At 54.2% G+C, this 17,923-nt stretch overlaps 1 protein-coding gene across 1 annotated transcript in view; it reads right to left on the reverse strand.

The window, feature by feature from the left end:
- Positions 1 to 4,609: 4,609 nt before the first annotated feature.
- The window catches only part of LOC102752841 (fatty-acid amide hydrolase 1-like), a 26,859-nt gene continuing 13,545 nt past the window's right edge, over positions 4,610 to 17,923 (reverse strand). Inside the window, 13 exon segments of the mRNA XM_015563152.1 lie at positions 4,610 to 6,558; positions 7,036 to 7,181; positions 7,721 to 7,829; positions 8,345 to 8,384; positions 9,264 to 9,304; positions 9,596 to 9,695; positions 10,832 to 10,929; positions 11,422 to 11,547; positions 14,705 to 14,829; positions 15,061 to 15,101; positions 15,351 to 15,557; positions 15,638 to 15,771; positions 16,004 to 16,138. Coding sequence (XP_015418638.1) covers positions 6,430 to 6,558; positions 7,036 to 7,181; positions 7,721 to 7,829; positions 8,345 to 8,384; positions 9,264 to 9,304; positions 9,596 to 9,695; positions 10,832 to 10,929; positions 11,422 to 11,547; positions 14,705 to 14,829; positions 15,061 to 15,101; positions 15,351 to 15,557; positions 15,638 to 15,771; positions 16,004 to 16,138 — 1,431 coding nt within the window. The 3' untranslated portion in view covers positions 4,610 to 6,429.

The following is a 17,923-nucleotide window of genomic DNA, read 5'->3' on the forward strand; positions in this document are numbered from 1 at the left end:
TCTCTCTCTCTCTCTCTCTCTCTCTCTCTCTCTCTCTCTCTCTCTCTCTCTCTCTCTCTCTTCCTCTCACTAAAATATTCTCAGATGAGAATTAAAAAACAAATCTCTTAGATCTGCGTCCTTCATAGCTAATCTCCTTACATCACTCCTCTCCCTCCAAGCCAAGCTCCTCAGATTACCTTTCAGATTGCCTTTCACTCACTCCTCCACCCAATTTATGCCCAGATCACCCCAAAGATCTCCTTTGAGTTAAATCAGCAGCATTTGAAGCTTCACCTCCACCCTTCTTAAAGTATGTTTTCCTTCAGAAGCTTTCCCTGATACTCCAGGCTGGGTCAGGTCCAATTTGGTTTACTCTCATAAAATAAAGTAGTGCTTCTGCTTCATTGAACTCCTGACAAGTGTTTTTGTGTGGTTGGGCATTTGATGTCTGTTTGCTAGCAGAATGAAAGTTCCATTCAGGCAGGGACTATTTCTGATTGCTGACCCTGGGCGCACTGTGAGAGGAATTCGATAGATATATTGGAGGAATGGGGGAACAGAAGGGGTAGGGAGTTGGGGGGAGTGGCTGGATCAGGAATTGCAGACCAGGAGAAAGCTATAGGTTGAACTGGGGGTTATTTGTCCTTATGGTAGGTAGAGGGCAGGGACAGATTGGGATATTTCCTGTTGGGGACAAGAGAAGGAAGTATCAGAAGAGACCAAAATGGGTTCACTAATAACAAGTCACCCATTCTGCCATTCAAAAAGCCTTTGCTGGGTACCCGCTGAGTACTAGACACTGTGCAGGGTGCTGGATATACAATGGCAAACCCCACACAGCCCTTGACTCTGTGACATTACCTGCCTAAGGCGCCCAGGGTCACCACTCCCAATCTACATGTTGGGAACTTGGAAGACCCAATCAAGGCTGGTTGGAAGGCTCAGTACTTAATTATATGACTATCTCTTAAGGGTGCGGCAGATCAGGGCTCTTTTCTCGGCCTTAATCTGATCCATATATTTATTGGTGACTTGGATGAAGTTGGAGAGGTCCAGTACTCAGACCTGTGAGTAGACGAGCTGGGAGGTAGAGCAGAGAGTGAGCAACAGTGCCAGAATCCCAAAGGCTCTCAATCGGCTGGAGCCTTGGGGTGACTCCAAATGATGTCGTCTAATAGAGATAATGGCAGGTCCCCTGACTGTGTCCTGAACTCCAATAGCACAACCCCAGGGAGAGGAAGGGGCGTTGGACAGGGACATGACAGACACCTCCTACAAATAGACACCAGCAGCACGCACAGCACATGGGTGCTGCTTCTGTCTGCAGTGTTCATGGGCACCTTGCAGAGAACCTGGCACCCAAAGGGTGTTCAGTTCATGTTCTTGGGATGATTGTGCAAAGGAGTCAGGCATGTGGGTTCAGGTCTTCTCTGTTCAAGTCTTTGATTTTGGACAAACCAGCAACTTTCCCTCAACTTGTTTCCCTGTCTATAAAGTGGAAATGGTGATGCCCATTGTTTCCAGTGAAATAATGAAACATAACTTCAAGCCTAGTACTATCAGTAAGTCACAGTCCCTGCTTTCAATAAGCCCTTTCAACACACCTGATAGTTGTAAGAGGACAACCACCCATGCCTTGGATAAGCAGAAGTCTTGGCGATATAGGAAGAGCAAGCACGGTGAGCAAAGGGCTTCTAGGTGGGAGGTGTGCACCTGAGGGCCTCGTGGCCAGGATGTGGACACTCAGGAAGGACAACAGAGTGTGCAGCAGCACGCAGCTGAAACATGGCCTTGTAGGTCATCGCCAAGCATCTGGACTGAGCACAAGTGATACTAAAGATCTTAGGTGTGAACAGATTTACATATTTACAAAGGTCACCCGTTCCCTGAATATGGTAGCTTTCTCTAAGATGGCCACCATCAATCCCTTCAACTCCTTGTATGCATATACCATTCCCCCATTGGGAGGTAGAGTCCCTTCCTCACCCTCCTTGAACCTGGACAGCCTTACTAACTTACTGGCCCAATAGATTATGGAAAGGATGTTATGAACTTGTGAAGTTAGGTCACAAGAAGACTTGCAGCTTCTGGAAGGGCTCCTTAGAATGCTCACTCTTTTTTAAAAATATTTTTGTTGTTTTTTAGAGAGAGAGAGAGGGAGAGGGAAACATTGATGTGAAAGCAAAACATCGACTAGCTGCCTCCTGCATGCCCCCTACAGGGGATCAAGTCCACAACCCAGGACATGTGCCCTGACCAGTAATCAAACAGCAACCTTTCAGTGCACGGGATGATGCCCAACCGAGCCACACTGGCCAGGGCAGAATGCTCACTCTTGGAGCCCTGAGCTACCATGTAAAAAGTCTGACCACCCTGCTTCAGTGACCATGTGGAGAGGCCCTGAGTCTGCATGGAGTGGGGAAGGGCCCAGCTGAACCTACCTATCAGCTATGCCCACCAAAGCAGCATAAATGTAAGTGAAATCAGTCACTTCAGACTAGGTCATCTGTCAGCTGACTATCATTGGAGAATGACTCCAGTTAATGCCACATAGAGCAGAAATATTAACCACCCAAGTTTTGCCTGAATTCTGGACTTAAGAAATTGTGATTTTTTTTCAAGCCACTATGTTTTAGGTTGTTTTTTGTTCGTTTGTTTTTTTAACACTACAATAATCAGGACACTGAATAATAATCTGAGGTAACAAGATAAACTATTAGAAAATTATTACCACTACCACGTAATTATCTTGTGGATCTGGCAACAGAAATGGAGAACATATGATACAGAAATAAACTAAGCATCACCCTAGCTGGTTTTGCTCAGTAGATAGAGCATCAGCCTGCATTCTGAAGGGTCTTGGGTTCAATTCTGGTCAAGGGCTATGCCCAGCTTGTAGGCTTGATCCCCAGTAAGGGGCATGCAGGAAGCAGCCAATCAATGATTCTCTTTCATTATTGATGTTTCTCTTTCTCCCTTTCTCTTCCTCCCTGAAATCAATAAAAATATGTATTTTTTAAAATAAGTCAACTGAGCATCATGTATAATTTCTTTAAAAATTAAAGGGCCACCCAACTGTGATATGAAGGACAATTGGAGACCAGCCTGGAGATAGGGAAGACCAGGCAAGAAGCTGTGGCAGTGCACCCAGGAAGGGAGGAAAGGCTAAAACAGGCAGTGGCCATATGACTTAAAGGGTCTTGATGCCACTGGACCAGTGGTCAGACAGGAAGAGGAAGTGGTTGGCTTATGCTGTCACTCCTCTCTGCCTCAGCACCAGCGGATACTGGAAAGCTCACTGCATAGGTTCTGACATAAACTGATACAGTTTTTTTACTCCCATTCCCCCACTTCTAGCTGTGGGCCCTTGGGCAAAGTGTGTCACCTTTCTATAAAATGGGACATGGCAAGGGTAGGGCCAACAAGTCTGTCACAAGCAAGCCAATGATGCCTATAATTTGGTAAATAGGTGAATTAAATAATAACTATTAAGTGCCTAAAAGGATCATAATAAGTACTTGGTAAATGTCATTCAATACACCCTCCCCCCTTTTACCTGATGAAGAGTAAATGCATCACTCCATGCATTAGTGAGGGTTTTCACTGCACACCAGGTGCCTCCCGTCCTCTGGTCATTCAGCAAGTACCCTCCAGAATGTAAGCTCCAAGAGGACAAGAACCCATCACTACTCACCGCAGTTCCAGCACCCAGTATGAGCCTGGCCCCTAGTGCCCGCTCACTTAATGTTCACAGAATTGAGTGCCTTATAAGCACCATTCCACACACCAAGAATACAGTGATGAGCAAGACAAAGCACAGCTCGCAGGTAGCTCGAGTTGAGACAAAAAAATCATATAGTCCCAGATAGTGATAATGCCAAGTACAAAGGGTGACATTAGGAAGGGTCAGGGCAACTGCTTAACCAGTGGGTAATCGGGGGAGGTGACCCTGGCGCTGAGTGTTCCAGGCACAGGGACAGCTAACACCAAGGCTGTGATGCACGGACCTGGTTGGGATGATCAGGAAACCAAAAGGTGCCCATGTGGCTGGAGCACAGTGAATAAGAGGAGACACCCAAGGTGGGGCTGGAGAGGTGGGTAAGGGCCACTTCACACAGGGCCTCATGGGACACACAGACCCTGGATTTTATTCTGGATGGGATGGGTCGTTGGCAGGTCTTAAGGAGAAGTGACTCAATCTGATACACACTTTTAAGGGAGCACTCTGGCTACCTATCTGGAAAGTAGGTTGGGGGACAGGTGTCGATGAACGCAGGGAGCCAAGTTAGGCTATTGCAGCATCCAGGAGGTAGGTTGCTTGGATTAGAGCAAAGCAGTGGAGATGGTACTTGCGTAGTGACCACCTCCTCCACCTTTTGGCAGCATGTGGTGCCTTCTCTTCCCTTTTCCCCACTGCTGATCACCCAGGGAACAGCTGTGTTTGTGTCAACGTCCACCACCCCCACAAGCCCAGGGGCCCAAGGATGGAAACCAGGCTTGGTTGAGTTTCAGGACCATTCAGCACAGGGTGGGTATGCCCTCGCTGGGGCTTTCGGGTGAAGGAATGAAGGATTGCAGCCTTGCGTCTGAAGGTACAAGAATATTAATAACCAAAAAGAGAAATTGGTCAGGAGGAAACTGGGCAGATGGCAGGTAGCTTTATGGGATAGTATGAGGAGAGATGACACAGCTGATACAAGGAACAAGGGCAAAGTACAGCAACTACCAAGTCATCCCGGTACAGGCATCCATGTGGGTTGGGCCCTCTAGTCAGCTCCAAGGTGTGGGGCCCCACCAAGGCAGAGACACCTTTGGCAGAGAATGCAGTTACCACTGGTTGTACAACCTTGAGGGGAAGCACCTTTGGAGGAACAGAATGGAGAGGCAAGCCTTCCTTGGCAAGGCAGCTGGTCGGGAAAGGAATTTGAAGTAGGCCAGGTGAGAGCCTATGGCCTACCTTACCAGAGGCTCAGGCTCAGAAACACCTTCTACAGCAAGCAGGGAGTTAGCACGAGGGCTGGGGGTGGGGGCAAGAAGGAGTGAGGGGGTTCTGCTGGTAGGGCCAAGAAGTCTGTCACAAGCCAGCCAACCTTCCACCTGTCAAGCAACGCAGTGCAGCGAGAGGTGACGTGGCAGACTGAGCTGATAGTTCACTTGCATCTCAACTGTCAATTCCCAAACCACCTCTCTCTGCCGCTGGACCCCACCCTAGCTCAGGCCTCAGGCCTCCTTCCCGATTAGGAAAATAGAGCAACCTCTTTATCCCTCTGCAGCCTCTATCCATCCAGTCTACTCTCCTCCCTGCAAGAGCTCCCCATTGCCCTTGAGATAGGATTCCAGTTCCTAAACTGGCCCCTCAAATCCACTTGGATCTGACACCACCTACACTTTTGCTCCTTCTCCTGCACCCATTCAACATGTCTCCATCTGCCAAACTCATCCTGGTCTTTGGGCGTACTATTGTTACTTCTCCCTGGGATGTCCTCATCCCCGATCTCAGCCTCTGGGAATCATCTAGACTCAACAGAGCCCTCCTCCTTCAGGAAGCCTTGGCCGGCCCCTGAGCACTCTCTACCAGATCGCTGGTCTGGTGCTCACCTCCCCAGGCCTGTGGACTCACTACCAGAGGGTCAGCACTCCAGTGGTGCCAGCTCAGGGCCAGCACTCCAGACTCCCTGCTGCCTTGTGCCCAGCCCGGTGTTGGCCACTGAGGACAAAGATATACAATAGAGTCCCTGCCATCAAGGACAGCCAGCGTGCTGAAAGGCAGCTCCCCGCACACAGATGCCCAGCTGACAGGGCAGACTTTGGGAAACTGGCCACCTACTCCAAGGCTCAGAGGCAGGAGGGAGGGCCTTCCGGAGAAAAGGGGTCTGAGCTGGGCCCCAGAGTACCTAAAGGTAGAGGAGCAGAAAGGGCTTCCTCAGCAGAAGGAAGGAGCAAAGGAAGGAAGAAGAGAAAGGGCAATGTCTAGCAAAGCAGGACTTCATCGAAGGCAGGGCGCGGGGGAGAGTGAAGTGCTGGGTGTGCAACACCCACTGGGAGCAGCCTGTGTCCACCCTGTATGATGGGAACCAGGGGAGGTTTGGGAGCAGGAAACTGACATGGCTGGAATCGGGCTCTAAAAGGTCAAGGCTCCAACCCCCAGTGCCCTACAGTGATGGCCAGAAAGTACACAGACTAGAAACCATTTTTTACTGTTAGCGGGGCCTTGCCTATGGCATACCCACTGGCTGCCACATGGGGAGGTGGTCAGGGCAGAGACTGGGGACCAGACTGAGGGGCAAGGTCCAGACTCAGGGGGTCTTGGCTTCTTGGAAGGGGGGCGGGGAGGCAGCCTCTGCCCAAGTGAACGTTTCCTTGCAGGATGGCAGCTGTGCCCTGACCAGGCTGGACGCAGATCCAGTGGGTCCTCTAGAGCCGGCTGGGTGGCTGGGCAGGCAGCAGTCAGAATGGCTGCTTTTCAGGGGTCATCAGTCGTTCCACCTCCCGCATAAATCGCAGACACAACTCTTCCTGCCAGGGCAGAGCCACACACTGCACGGCCACAGGCAGCCCCACGCTCTTCTTCATGGCCTGCAGGGGACACAGGGATAACAATGGAGGCAGCAAGGCAGGATCCCACCCCAGGTCCCGGAAGCACTGCAGATGGAGAGAAGGGGCAGCACAGCAAGCCCAGCCGCATCCTTCAGGGTCTTGTGTTAAGAAAGACAGACAAGGCCGGCTGGTGTGGCTCATGGTTGAGTGTCAACCTATGAACCAGGTCATGGTCACGGCAAATACTCAGGATGCAAGGTCGATCCCGAGTGGGGGCGTGCAGGAGGCAGCCAATTGATGATGTTTCTCTCTTATTGATGTTTCTATCTCTCTATCCCTCCCCCTTCCTCTATTTCTAAAAATCAATAAAAACATATTTAAAAAGAAAAGAAAAGAAAGACAAGCAAGACCTACATGTGCTTATACTATTTCCTCCGCTGCAGCTAGAGTTAGGGAATGGGTGAGTCCAGGAGAAGGGAGACCTGGAGTTGGCCAGGCCAGTCCCCATGACCTCACCTTCCACAGCACCTTGTCCCACGTATCTCTAAAGTAGCCTCTGCAATGCTCCATCTGGGCCTCATCCTCGAGCGTCACCGTGGTGACAGGCACCACCCCCGCTGGGAAGTCCAGGCAGTTGTAGAGCAGAGTGTAGCTGACGGCCCCTGAGACACAGTACAAGTGGCTGGAGCAGGCCAGGTGACCTTCGGTGCCAACTGTCCTGTCTGCGCCTCAGTCTCCCATCCCGTGAAGTGGCACCCGACATCCACAGACAGGGACAGGCTCCCTCCCAGGGCTGAGACTTGAGTGAATGGCAAAGCCCAGGAACCCAGATTCAGGCCAGGCTGGAGAGCCTGCTGGGGTTTGCCCCAAGCCCCTGCCCATGTAGCTTCCCCAGCTGGAATGTCACTCCTGTTTTCTTGGCTTATCTAAATCCCACCTGGACCTCAAATTCCACCTCCACAAACCATGGACTCTGTAACTCAAGATCTCCAACTTGAATAGTGTGGAGGACAGGGAGCTCATTCCCCGCCAGGATATCCCATCTTTCAGCCAGCCAGACTGTGAGTCGCCTAAGAGCCAGATCCTCCCCAGGGCTCCTCTTCTTCTACTTCCCAGCAGCCTGGCCAGGCACAGGGCTGAACTCACAGAAGAGAAGGGATGGGCGGGGCTGTCAGGGGCATGGTGGGGAAGCAGGCCTCACCTGTGGCTTTGCCTGGGGCATTCAAGTCCATAGCGGGGCCCAGCATGGGCGTGAGCAGCACATCCAAGTCCAGTGCTCTCCACTGGGTAATCACAGAGCTGCGGTACACCTGGGGAGGGTACCAGCACAGCGGGTGAAGCACTCAGACCCAGCCCAACCCACAAGCTCTTTGATGCAGGCACTGTGGCTGGGGGCTGGGGTGGCTGGGGGCTGGGGAGCCACAATGGGATGGAGGTCCTCAGGGTACACAGGCAGGGCTGCTTTCAGGGGAAGTGATTTCCCCGCCTCCTACAGGAACTGTAGACACCATTCTTCTGGCCAGGGCAGGGCCACATAGTGCCTGGTGACAGGCAGCACCATACAGAAGAAGAGGAGTCCGGAGTACGAGCCCTGGGCTGACCCAGCCCCCAAGGATGTGCATTTGGGCAAGTGAGGGTCAGAGAGCTGGACCCGAGCAGGCCTGTCCAGGGAGGGGGAGGGGGACTAACAGGCTGCTCCAGAAGACAAATAAAACCAGTGCCCAAGAGAGCCCACTGGCTCCCATTCCGCTCCCATTCCGCTCCCAAGCCCCCCCCTTCCCCTCCCAAGCCCCACTTCCCTAGTCTAGTTCGGGCTGTGCCTCACCTCGATCTCGTGCTGCAGTTCCCAGAGCTTCCCAGTGGACCTGGCGGAGGGAGTGAAGTCACCAGCCACGATGGTCACAGCCATGGGGATCAGGGGGTGAGCAACATCAGACCCCTACTCTTAACACCTCCCAGATCTCATTCCCGCAGACCCTTCTCAACATTATGGGAGCTCTGAGAGGGAAGCAGTGCAGGGCAGAAGTTCAAATCCCTACTGTCCTGTTGAGAAGATCAGGCCCCACGAGGGACTTGGGCTGAGTTACTTAGTGACTCCACTGCAGAGCCAGGACCAGACCAGGCCTGATTCCTAGCTACCCTTAGGAGGGGGCAGAGCTGTCCAAGGTCCTAAATGCCCAGTGGTGAGAAAAGGAGCAAGTCCACAGGATGCCAGAGCCTGAAAATGGAGCAGCTACTGCCCTGATTTTCCCACTCCAGCCACTAAGGGGCAGGCAAGACCCAGTGCAGCTCAGTTCAGTTCAGAACTCTCCCAGGAGCATCCTCACAGGGTCCCCAGCATCCCCCTGTCCCCTGCCGCACAGCAAGTCCTTCCTGGTCCTTCCCACCCATGCCCCAGCCAGGGCAATCTTCTCCCCACCACTCCCATCCTGTGATCTCCCTCCAGCCCCTGCTTTCCAGCCAGACCTGGGCCTTGCTAAGACAACTTGCAGGTCCCACCTGAAGGCCACAGAGGGACTGTGGAATAGACTCCAACTCAAGATCTCCGACTTGAATAGTGTTGGGGACAAGAAGCTCCCGTCCTCAGCACTGGTCAAGCTGGAAATCTTGAGTAAGAGGTGCCACCCTGCCTGGGCCACTTTCAGCCTCAGAAGTCACTTCCCACCTCTTTTCCTGTCGGAAACCACTTCAACCCAGGTCTGAGGAAGAGAGCGGCAGGCATCGGGACATGGAAATTTTCTTACCGAGACTTCATGCTGCTGAGAAAGGCTGCCAACCTTGGGAGCTGGAGGACAGACACAGAGTCAGTGACTCAGCTTTGGGCCAGGTGCTGACAACAATCTTCCTCAGGCCAAGCCATCATGCCTCCTCTCTCTGTCCCTCCCCCAGGTCCCAAGTGGTACCCCCTTCAGCATGCAGGACGACTAAAGACCAGAGGGGTGGGAGGAGGAGAGGAGTCTGGGTGGGGGGGCTTGGAAGAAGAGGCCATGCCTGCCAAGAGAGGCTGAGGAGAAGGGGAAGAGCCCCAGAAGCTCCCCCTCACCCACCCCACCCCTTCCACTCCCTGTGCCCTCACCAGAGGCTTCAGCACGAAAGCCAGCAGTCCTTTAAGCCACTCGGGCAGCTTCAGAATCCATATCAGGTCCCCTAAGCAGGGGTCCACGAAATCACCTTTGCTGGGAGACAAAGGGTCCAGTCCAGGTACTTCCACCCCAGGCATCCCTCCTGGCTTAGCCCCACCCACTGGGTCCTCCATTTTCTATTCAGCAACCTTTGTCCATCTCTCTCCTCATCACACGCTGGTAACTGCTGGTCTCCAATCCCTTCAACTGCCTCCTTTCAAATGTCTGACTAGTTTTTGCTAATCCTTCAGGATTAGCAGGTCACACTCCTGGCAAACTCAGCTCAGAGCAATAAGGACTGAGGGCAACATCTCCCTGGCCAGGGCTTGATACTGAGGGCACTCCCTGTTGCTGACGCCAGCCTGGAGACACCAGTGGGGCTGTCCAGAGTGGGCCACCCATGACGCTTGTCTCTGAGGCGGTCCCTGGTTCTAGGTCTCAGGGAAAGGTCTCAGGTGGCTGAGCCTGGGCCTCGTTCCATGGCCAGAATGAAACGTAGCACCTTCCACGAAGCCTGGGCCGTCCTCGACCACTGGGGGAAGTCCAGTCAGCCCAGGCGTGTCACCAGAGGCACCTTCGCAGGCCTGTCCTCTGTCTCTGTCAGTCCTTAAGGTCTGAAAACATTCAAGTAGAACCAGCCTCTCTGAACGTGAGCTCTGCAAAGTCCCTTAAAGAGGGTCTGGTCCAACCCACCGACTTGACAGAAAACCAAGGTCCTACTCGAAAGGGAAGGATATGGCTCAAGTCAGAAGGGCCTCTTCTCCAAAGAGACAAAAGAAAAGAAAAGAAAAAGAAGAGCCTCAAATCACAGCATGACTTCTAGACCCCTGCCCTCCTGCTTGATCCTGCCCTTGTCTCTCATCTTTCCCAACAGTCAGGTAGCCCTCTGCCCATCTCCTACCTCCCAAAGAGCTCAGCCCGGGGCCAGACCACACATGCTCAGTCCAGCCTCCCCTGGCGCTGGCACCTTGCCCAACTGTCCCTGGTAAGGTATCTCCAGGCTCAGCCTGCAGTTGGAAATGCAGCGGGGTCCCTGCCCAGGATGCCTCGTCCTTCTTTGTGTTCAGCTGAGGCCTGTCCCCCTTCTTCCCCAGGTGGCCCGTCCCTGGGGGTCAAAGCACCCCACTGCTCTCCCTGGGTCTACCCTTGTCCTGATTCTACCGCAGACCCCGAAGACAACCATCACTCACAAGTTCTGTAGGAAGCTGCCGCCGCCATCACTGAACAGCCCACCGGTCGATAGCGTCTCTAGAGCGTAGGGTATGTTGCTTGGCAGGAAGGGAACCAGCTGCAGGATTGGAAGGTATGAGCCCCCACCCCTAGAAACCCTTGGGTCTGTCCACCCCCGTGCTGCCCAGATGGCCCTGAGGATGGACTGGACCAACTCTGCCGCACGGTAGCTCTCACTGCAGCCACAAAGGTGGCCTTACTTCCCGGAGCCACACGTGAACTGGTCTGAGCTTAGCAGACAACACCCACTGGCCCACCATCTCAGGGCCCCAGGAACCTACGGGCAGCTGTGCACCGTGTGGTGGATGAGGCCTCCCAAAGCCACCATTACACATCCCTAGCACGGGGCTGAGTCCACCATCAATTACTTACCCCAACACTCCTGATTAACCCTGTCTATACTGCTGCCACAAGGACTCAGGTCCCAGCCCCAACCACAAAACAATCCAGGTGCAAGGATGCCAGGAAGGGGTGGTGGCCACAGGTGTTGGCCAGGAAGGCTTCCCTGAGGGAAGGCCATGCCAGGGCTTCTGGGCCCCTGCAGCCTTACCGTGTGGCCAGCCGCCTTCAGTCTCTGCTTGGTCTCCAGCACGGCCCGCTTCATGGCTGGGGTGGGCATGGTATACTTGTCTGTCACATAATACCCCACACGCAAGGGCCGAGAGCTTGCATAGATCTGGAGACAAAGCACAAGAGTCAGAGTCGGGTCGGGAGAGGGTGGCCCGAGGTGGGGCTTCCCGAGATCGAAGCCACTCAGCCTCACACAGCTGCTAGGCTGAGGCCCGCAACCCCTGAAAACAGACTGCCAGCAAGGCCAGCCCTTTCTCAGAAGAACTTCACAATGACCCTGCAGATTCCCTCGTTCATATGAGGAAATTAAGGCTTCAGATCCAGATAACGAGATGGGCCCAGAGTAGTGCTGAAACTGGTCCAAGGCCACCAATGCAGAGTGACAATACTATGTCCTGTCTGCTGCCTGTGTCAAGAATGCAAGACCTGACTCCCATGATAAACTGTCCCAGACCGCATTTCCACGGCTCCTCCTTCTCGGGGAGGGGGTCCGTTAGGACATCCTCCTCTGCTGGAGAGGGGAGCTCACGCCATCCAGCCCAGATTTCCCACCTGCCAAGGAGAACTGAGGCCCACGCTCCTGCCCGGGGACCTCCAGCCTTCCCAAGGCGACCTGGGCTGCGTGAGGGAGCGATGGAGCTTGCATTGCTCAATGTACTATCTGCATTCGCATGGCTTCACTATGCCACTGTCTGCATCCATCTAACTTGACTGCTCCTGAATGCTTTATATATAAAGTGCAAAGGATTTCTGTTCTTGAAAGACCCTTCAACCCTTCAACAGAAGGGTAAAATGACACCTTATACTTTGAGACTCCTTAAATCCCTCACCTCAAAATCCTCACCTTGCTGTGTCCACCAATCCTAAACTATTATTACATCACTAGAGGCCCGGTGCACAAAAATTTGTGCACTCGAGGGGGAAGGGGGGGTCCCTCAGCCTGGCCTGTGCCCTCTCGCAGTCTGGGACCCCTCGGGAGATAACGACCTGCTGGCTTAGGCCCGCTCCCGGGTGGCAGAGGGCAGGCCCAATCCCTAGGTGCAGCCCCTGGTCGGGCTCAGAGCAGGGCTGATTGGGGAGTTGGGACACCGCCCCCTGTCATGCACAGAGCAGGGCGGATTGGGAGGTTGCAATGCCACCCTCAGTCACACTCAGGGTAGGGCCAATAGGGGGTTGGGGCACCGCCCTATCACACTCAAGGCACGGTCGATGGGGAGGTTGCGGCGCCACTCCCTGTCACACACAGAGCAGAGCCAATCAGGGGGTTGGGGCGCTGCCCCCTGTCACACACAGAGCAGGGTCTATCAGGGGGGTTGGGGCTCCGTACCCTGTCACGCACAGAGCAGGGCCCATCAGGGGGTTAGGGAGCTCCCCCCTGTCACGCACAGAGCAGGGCCCGTCAGGGGGTTGGGGAGCTCCCCGCTGTCACTCAGAGAGTAGGGCCGATAGGGGAGTTGGGGCACCGCCCCCTGTCACACACAGAGCAGGGCGGATCAGGGGGTTGGGGTGCCGCCCTCTATCACCCACAGAGCAGGGCCGATCAAAGAGTTGGGGCACCGTCACTGTCACACTCAGGGCAGGGCCGATGGGGAGGTTATGGGTCTACCTAATCACACACAGAGCAGGGCCCGTGACTGGGGGAAAGGGAGGAGTTGGGGCGCCGCCCTCTATCACCCATAGAATGGGGCCGATCAGGGGGTTGGGGCGCCGCATCCTGTCACATACAGAGCCGCAGGGTGATCAGGGGGTTGGGGAGCTTCCCCGTATCAGGCACAGAGCAGGGCTGATCAGGAGGTTGGGGCGCCTTCCCCTGTCAGGAACAGAGCAGGGTGGATAGGGAGGTTGGGTCCCCGCCCCCTGTCACACACAGAGCCGCAGGGCGATCAGGGGGTTTGGGCGCTGCCCCCTGTCACGCTGATCCCAGTGCCAGGAGGCCTCTCGGCTCCACTGATCCCGGTGCTGGGAGGTCTCGGGGCTCCGCTGATCCCTGTGCTGGGAGGCATATTACCCTGTTACTATAGAGGGTAGAGGCCTGGTGCATGGGTGGTGCTGGCTGGTTTGCCCGGAAGGGTGTCCTGGATCAGGGTGGGGGTCCCCACTGGGGTGCCGCCAGTGTGGGTGAGGGGCTGAGGGCTGTTTTCAGGCTGGCGGGTGACTGAAGCTCCCAACTGCTCCTTTTTTTCTTTTTTCTTTTTATTCTGGGCCAGCTTTAGCTCTGGCTTCAGTTCTGAGGCCTCTGCTGCTGAAAGCAGGTATCTGGTTTGTTTTGGTTCTATAATCGAAACAATGTATAACTCCAGCTCTGAGATCCCGGTGGGCTGAAGGCAGGTTTCTGGGGTTTTGTTTAGCTTCTATATTTGTTACAATGTTTTAAACTGCAAGCTCAGAGGCCGGCAAGGCAGACGGGGAACATTGGAGTCCTCCGTCACTGAAGCAAGCAAGCCCCATGTTAGCTTTAAGCTGCCGGCCGCCATCTTGGCTGGCAGTTAATTTGCATATCGCCCTGATTAGCCAATGGGAAGGGTAACAGTCATATGCTAATTACCATGTTTCTCTTTTATTAGATAGGATGATCCTTACAAACCCCCACATTGAAATACTCACCTTAAAAAAACAGACTTCAAAATCTCAACAAATATCCCCACTTTGCCCCTTCTGTCCCCCTCTACCCTCCACCCTCCCCGCCCTAGTGCTTCTAAGGTTTGTTGGGGCAGCATTCGCCCTCACCACAGAAACTAGTAAACTCAGCTTTGTCCGATCCACAGGCTGTTTTGGTGGTACTTGGGGAGCCAGCTTTCAACACTGCCCACAGATCCCAGCTTTCTCAGACTGTCTGCCTTTAATTGTCCTTATTCAGCCTACATGCCAAGTATCACAAAGGAGGTTGGGGATATGGGCACAAATAATGAAGAAAGGCTCCTGTTTGCTGCGGGTCAAACACGGAGGAGGCACATCAGTTCTCCCTCAAGTTGTTCTGGTGCTGGGAAGTGGTTCCTCGGTGGCAGCAGCACAGGCTGGGGCTAGAAGGCGGGACCTGTCTTCAGCCAAGATGGCCAGCTAACAATTTGGAAGATTGGATTTCTAAATGCAGGCAAGGGCTCCATCTAGTGGCTATCTGTGAAGCAGCAGCTGACCCTGGCCTCAGGCCCCCAGGGGCTGGTTTTCAGGAGACAAGGCCTCCAAGGCTGCCCACACTGCCTGGGGGATGCCCTCTGGGCTCAGGAGCACCAGTGACAACTGAACCCACCCCCATCCCTGCTCACCTCCTCCCTGAAGGGCAGCGGGGGCACGGTGGGGTCCAACCGGAACATGTCCTCACACAGCAGTGCTCGCAGGCACAGCGCCAAACTCTCCACATCCCGGGCCATGGGGCCAACTGAGAGCTGTACTGTCAGGTGGGGAGGGGAGGGAAGAGAGATCACTCGGCTCTGGGGTTGGGTCCAAGTAAGGGGCTGGGCCATGGCCCAGGAGTGTGGACAGAGATAAGGAGGTGGGAGCTCAGACCTAGAGTGGCCTGGGGACCAAACTGTCCTCAGAAGACGTAGGGGCAGAGGTGGATGAGGCAACCCCACCACCACCACCACCACCTCCAGGGCACTAAGGGAACCACAAACCTCACCTGCCAGCTGTCCATAGACACAGCCCTTCAGACCAATCTTGCTGGATAAGAAACACAAGATAATTGGGAACAAGAAAGAGCCAACCCCTGTCCCACTCCTCACCCACACCGTAGCTCGGAACTCTTACCACGTGGCAGCTAGGAACCAGAGCCAGTGGAACTGTGGCACTCCCTCCCAGAAAAACCCCAGGCAGGGAACCCCTGCCAGGAACCCAGAGAGGCGGGAAGCTAGGCCAATGTCACACCACGAAGGACCCAGAAGCTCCCTCCACCCACCTCCTACACCATACCTGAGGCGGTTCCCTGTAGGCTTGAGGCCGCAGATGCCACAGAAGGAGGAGGGAAAGCGGATGCTGCCCCCGATGTCAGTGCCTAAGCCCAGCAGGGATCCTCCAGCTCCAATGAGGGCTCCTTCTCCCCCTGAGGAGCCACCTGGGCTCTTGGAGGGATCCCATGGGTTCGTGGTCTTGCCGAAGAGGGGGTTACTGCAGTCATAGCTGGAGGAAGCAGGGATGGATCGGCCGTGTCACCCTGGCACAGGTGACCCTGCCTCCTCCCCATACCCATGAGACCCAACCTGAACATGGACTGGGGCACGTTGGTATGCACGAAGGGCACGGCGCCCTGCAGCTTTAGCACCTGCACCACCACGCTGTCGTACTCTGCTGGCACCCCCTCATTCACACTCAAGCCCAAGGTCGAGTCCAGGCCCTAGAAGGAAGGATGGACACCAAGAGGGACATGGCTGATGAGTCAGGGCCCTTTCAGCAGCAGAGGGTCCACTCCCACCACCGTCACAGGCCAAGACAAAGCACACCGTGGTGCCCGCTCAAGGCCTCTGGACCTGACATTTCCTCTGAGGGCCCAGGGTAACTAACCCAGGACACAGAGCCGGCTGGCAGGGATGGGGGGAGTTGAGGCCTGACGCCAAGGCAGGGCATACCTTGTAGCTGAAGCACTCCTTGAGGCTCACGGGTACACCATAGAGCAGGCCCTGTTTGGGGGCCTGGGACAGCTGAGTCTCACAGTCTGCCAGGTAGTTGGTCACACAGTTGGTCTCTTTGTTCACTTCCCAGGCCTACGGGAGGCAGAAATGGACACAGGGCAGAGTGAGGCTGGCCTTTAAAAAAAAATGTGGTAAAATATACACAACATAAAACTGGACTTTTGAATTATACTCAGGGGAAGGGTAGCCACGAGAGCAGAGGATAATTTAGGGACCAGCATCCACGTCACTGGGGACATCTGGCCCCAGCCTCACCCTGCCTGTCTCTGGCCTTCAACCCCCTAGAGATGGAGAAAGAGAGTCGTCCCAGGGGCAAGGCACAAGCAGAGCAGTGGAAAGAGCAAGATACTGGCGTCAGAAGCCCCCCAGAGGGAATGAGATGACCCTTGGCCACTCTCCTCTTCCTTCAAGCCACACCTCTGCCCAGTGAGGCAGTCAGGGAAGATCCCCATCTCAGACCACACTGCAAGTCAGCATGGGCTAGTGCAGGGCTAGAACCAGGCTCTCTCCTCACAGAGCCCAGCACACGCTCCTCGGCCCCAGGCCTGACCCACATCTCCCCCAGCTGAGCTTCCCCTCTCCCAGGAGCTCTTGAATCTAATCAGTGAGGAGTCACTGACTCATAGTGAAGGAGGTGGGCACTTGACTGGACACCCTCACCGTGGCTGGCAGCCACTAGGCCTTGCTGACACACACTCAATAGGGCCCTACAGGAGGGAAAGGTCAGGGAAGAGTGAGGTGCAGTTTATGTAAATACTCTTGTTCCTGTGAAACACCTGAGAAAATGGGTGTCGGTCCTGTTACCACACTCAGACTCATGAAATCTGTCTCCGGGCTACCCAAGGCATGAAGGTAGGAAGCCAATCTGTAACCAGAATGCTTTCCTGTGATCTCTTTCTTTAAAAAAAAACATATATATATATATTTTATTGATTTTTTACAGAGAGGAAGGGAGGGAGATAGAGAGTTAGAAACATTGATGAGAGAGAAACATCTATCTGCTGCCTCCTACACACCCCCTATGGGGATGTGCCTGCAACCAAGGTACATACCCTTGCCCAGATTTGAACCTGGGACCCTTCAGTCCCCAAGCCGACGCTCTATCCACTGAGCCAAACCGGTTAGGGTTCCTATGATCTCATTCAAGAAATCATGCAAAAGCCACACTCATAAAGCACACACATATTTCAAACACATTTCTTGAGCACTTACTATATAAAAGACATGGCATCTAGCACTAAGGTACAAAGACAAATAAGAAGTTCTGTCGCAAGAAAGCTCACATTTGCCATGGGAAAAAGAAAGACAAAGTAGGCCCTATAATGTGATGAGAAATGTACAATTAGAAAGTGAACACAGAGGTTGAAACCAAGATGGCGGCATAGGTAAACCCCGGAGATTGCTGCCTCGCACAACCACTTCAAAAATACAACTAAAAGACCAAACGGACATCATCCAGAACCACAGGAAGGCTGGCTGAGTGGAAATTCTACAACTAGAAGGAAAGAGAAAAGCACACTGAGACTCAGAGGAGGTGCAGTGCGGAAGTAAAATACAAAGGTGTGGAGGTGCGTGCGAAGAGGGCTGGTGGCTGAGGGTGCGGTTGTCTGTTTCAATCTAGAGGGAGTCTCAGACTCTGAGCTCCAGTTCCGGGCGAGTCTCTGGGGACCCAGACTCATACGGGAGAAGCGGGACTGTCTGGCATCCGTCGGAACTTGAGGGCAGCTTTCTCTCGGGGGGTGCTTGCCGCGACTGCCGGGACACTGAGAAGCAGGGCCTCTGAGGGAAGGACTGAGAACAGCCATAACTGCTCACTCCGCCCTGTTGATCCCCTGGGACCCCACCCCATACAAGCTA

Source organism: Myotis davidii, unplaced genomic scaffold, assembly GCF_000327345.1.
Source record: "Myotis davidii unplaced genomic scaffold, ASM32734v1 scaffold458, whole genome shotgun sequence".
NCBI lineage: Eukaryota > Metazoa > Chordata > Mammalia > Chiroptera > Vespertilionidae > Myotis > Myotis davidii.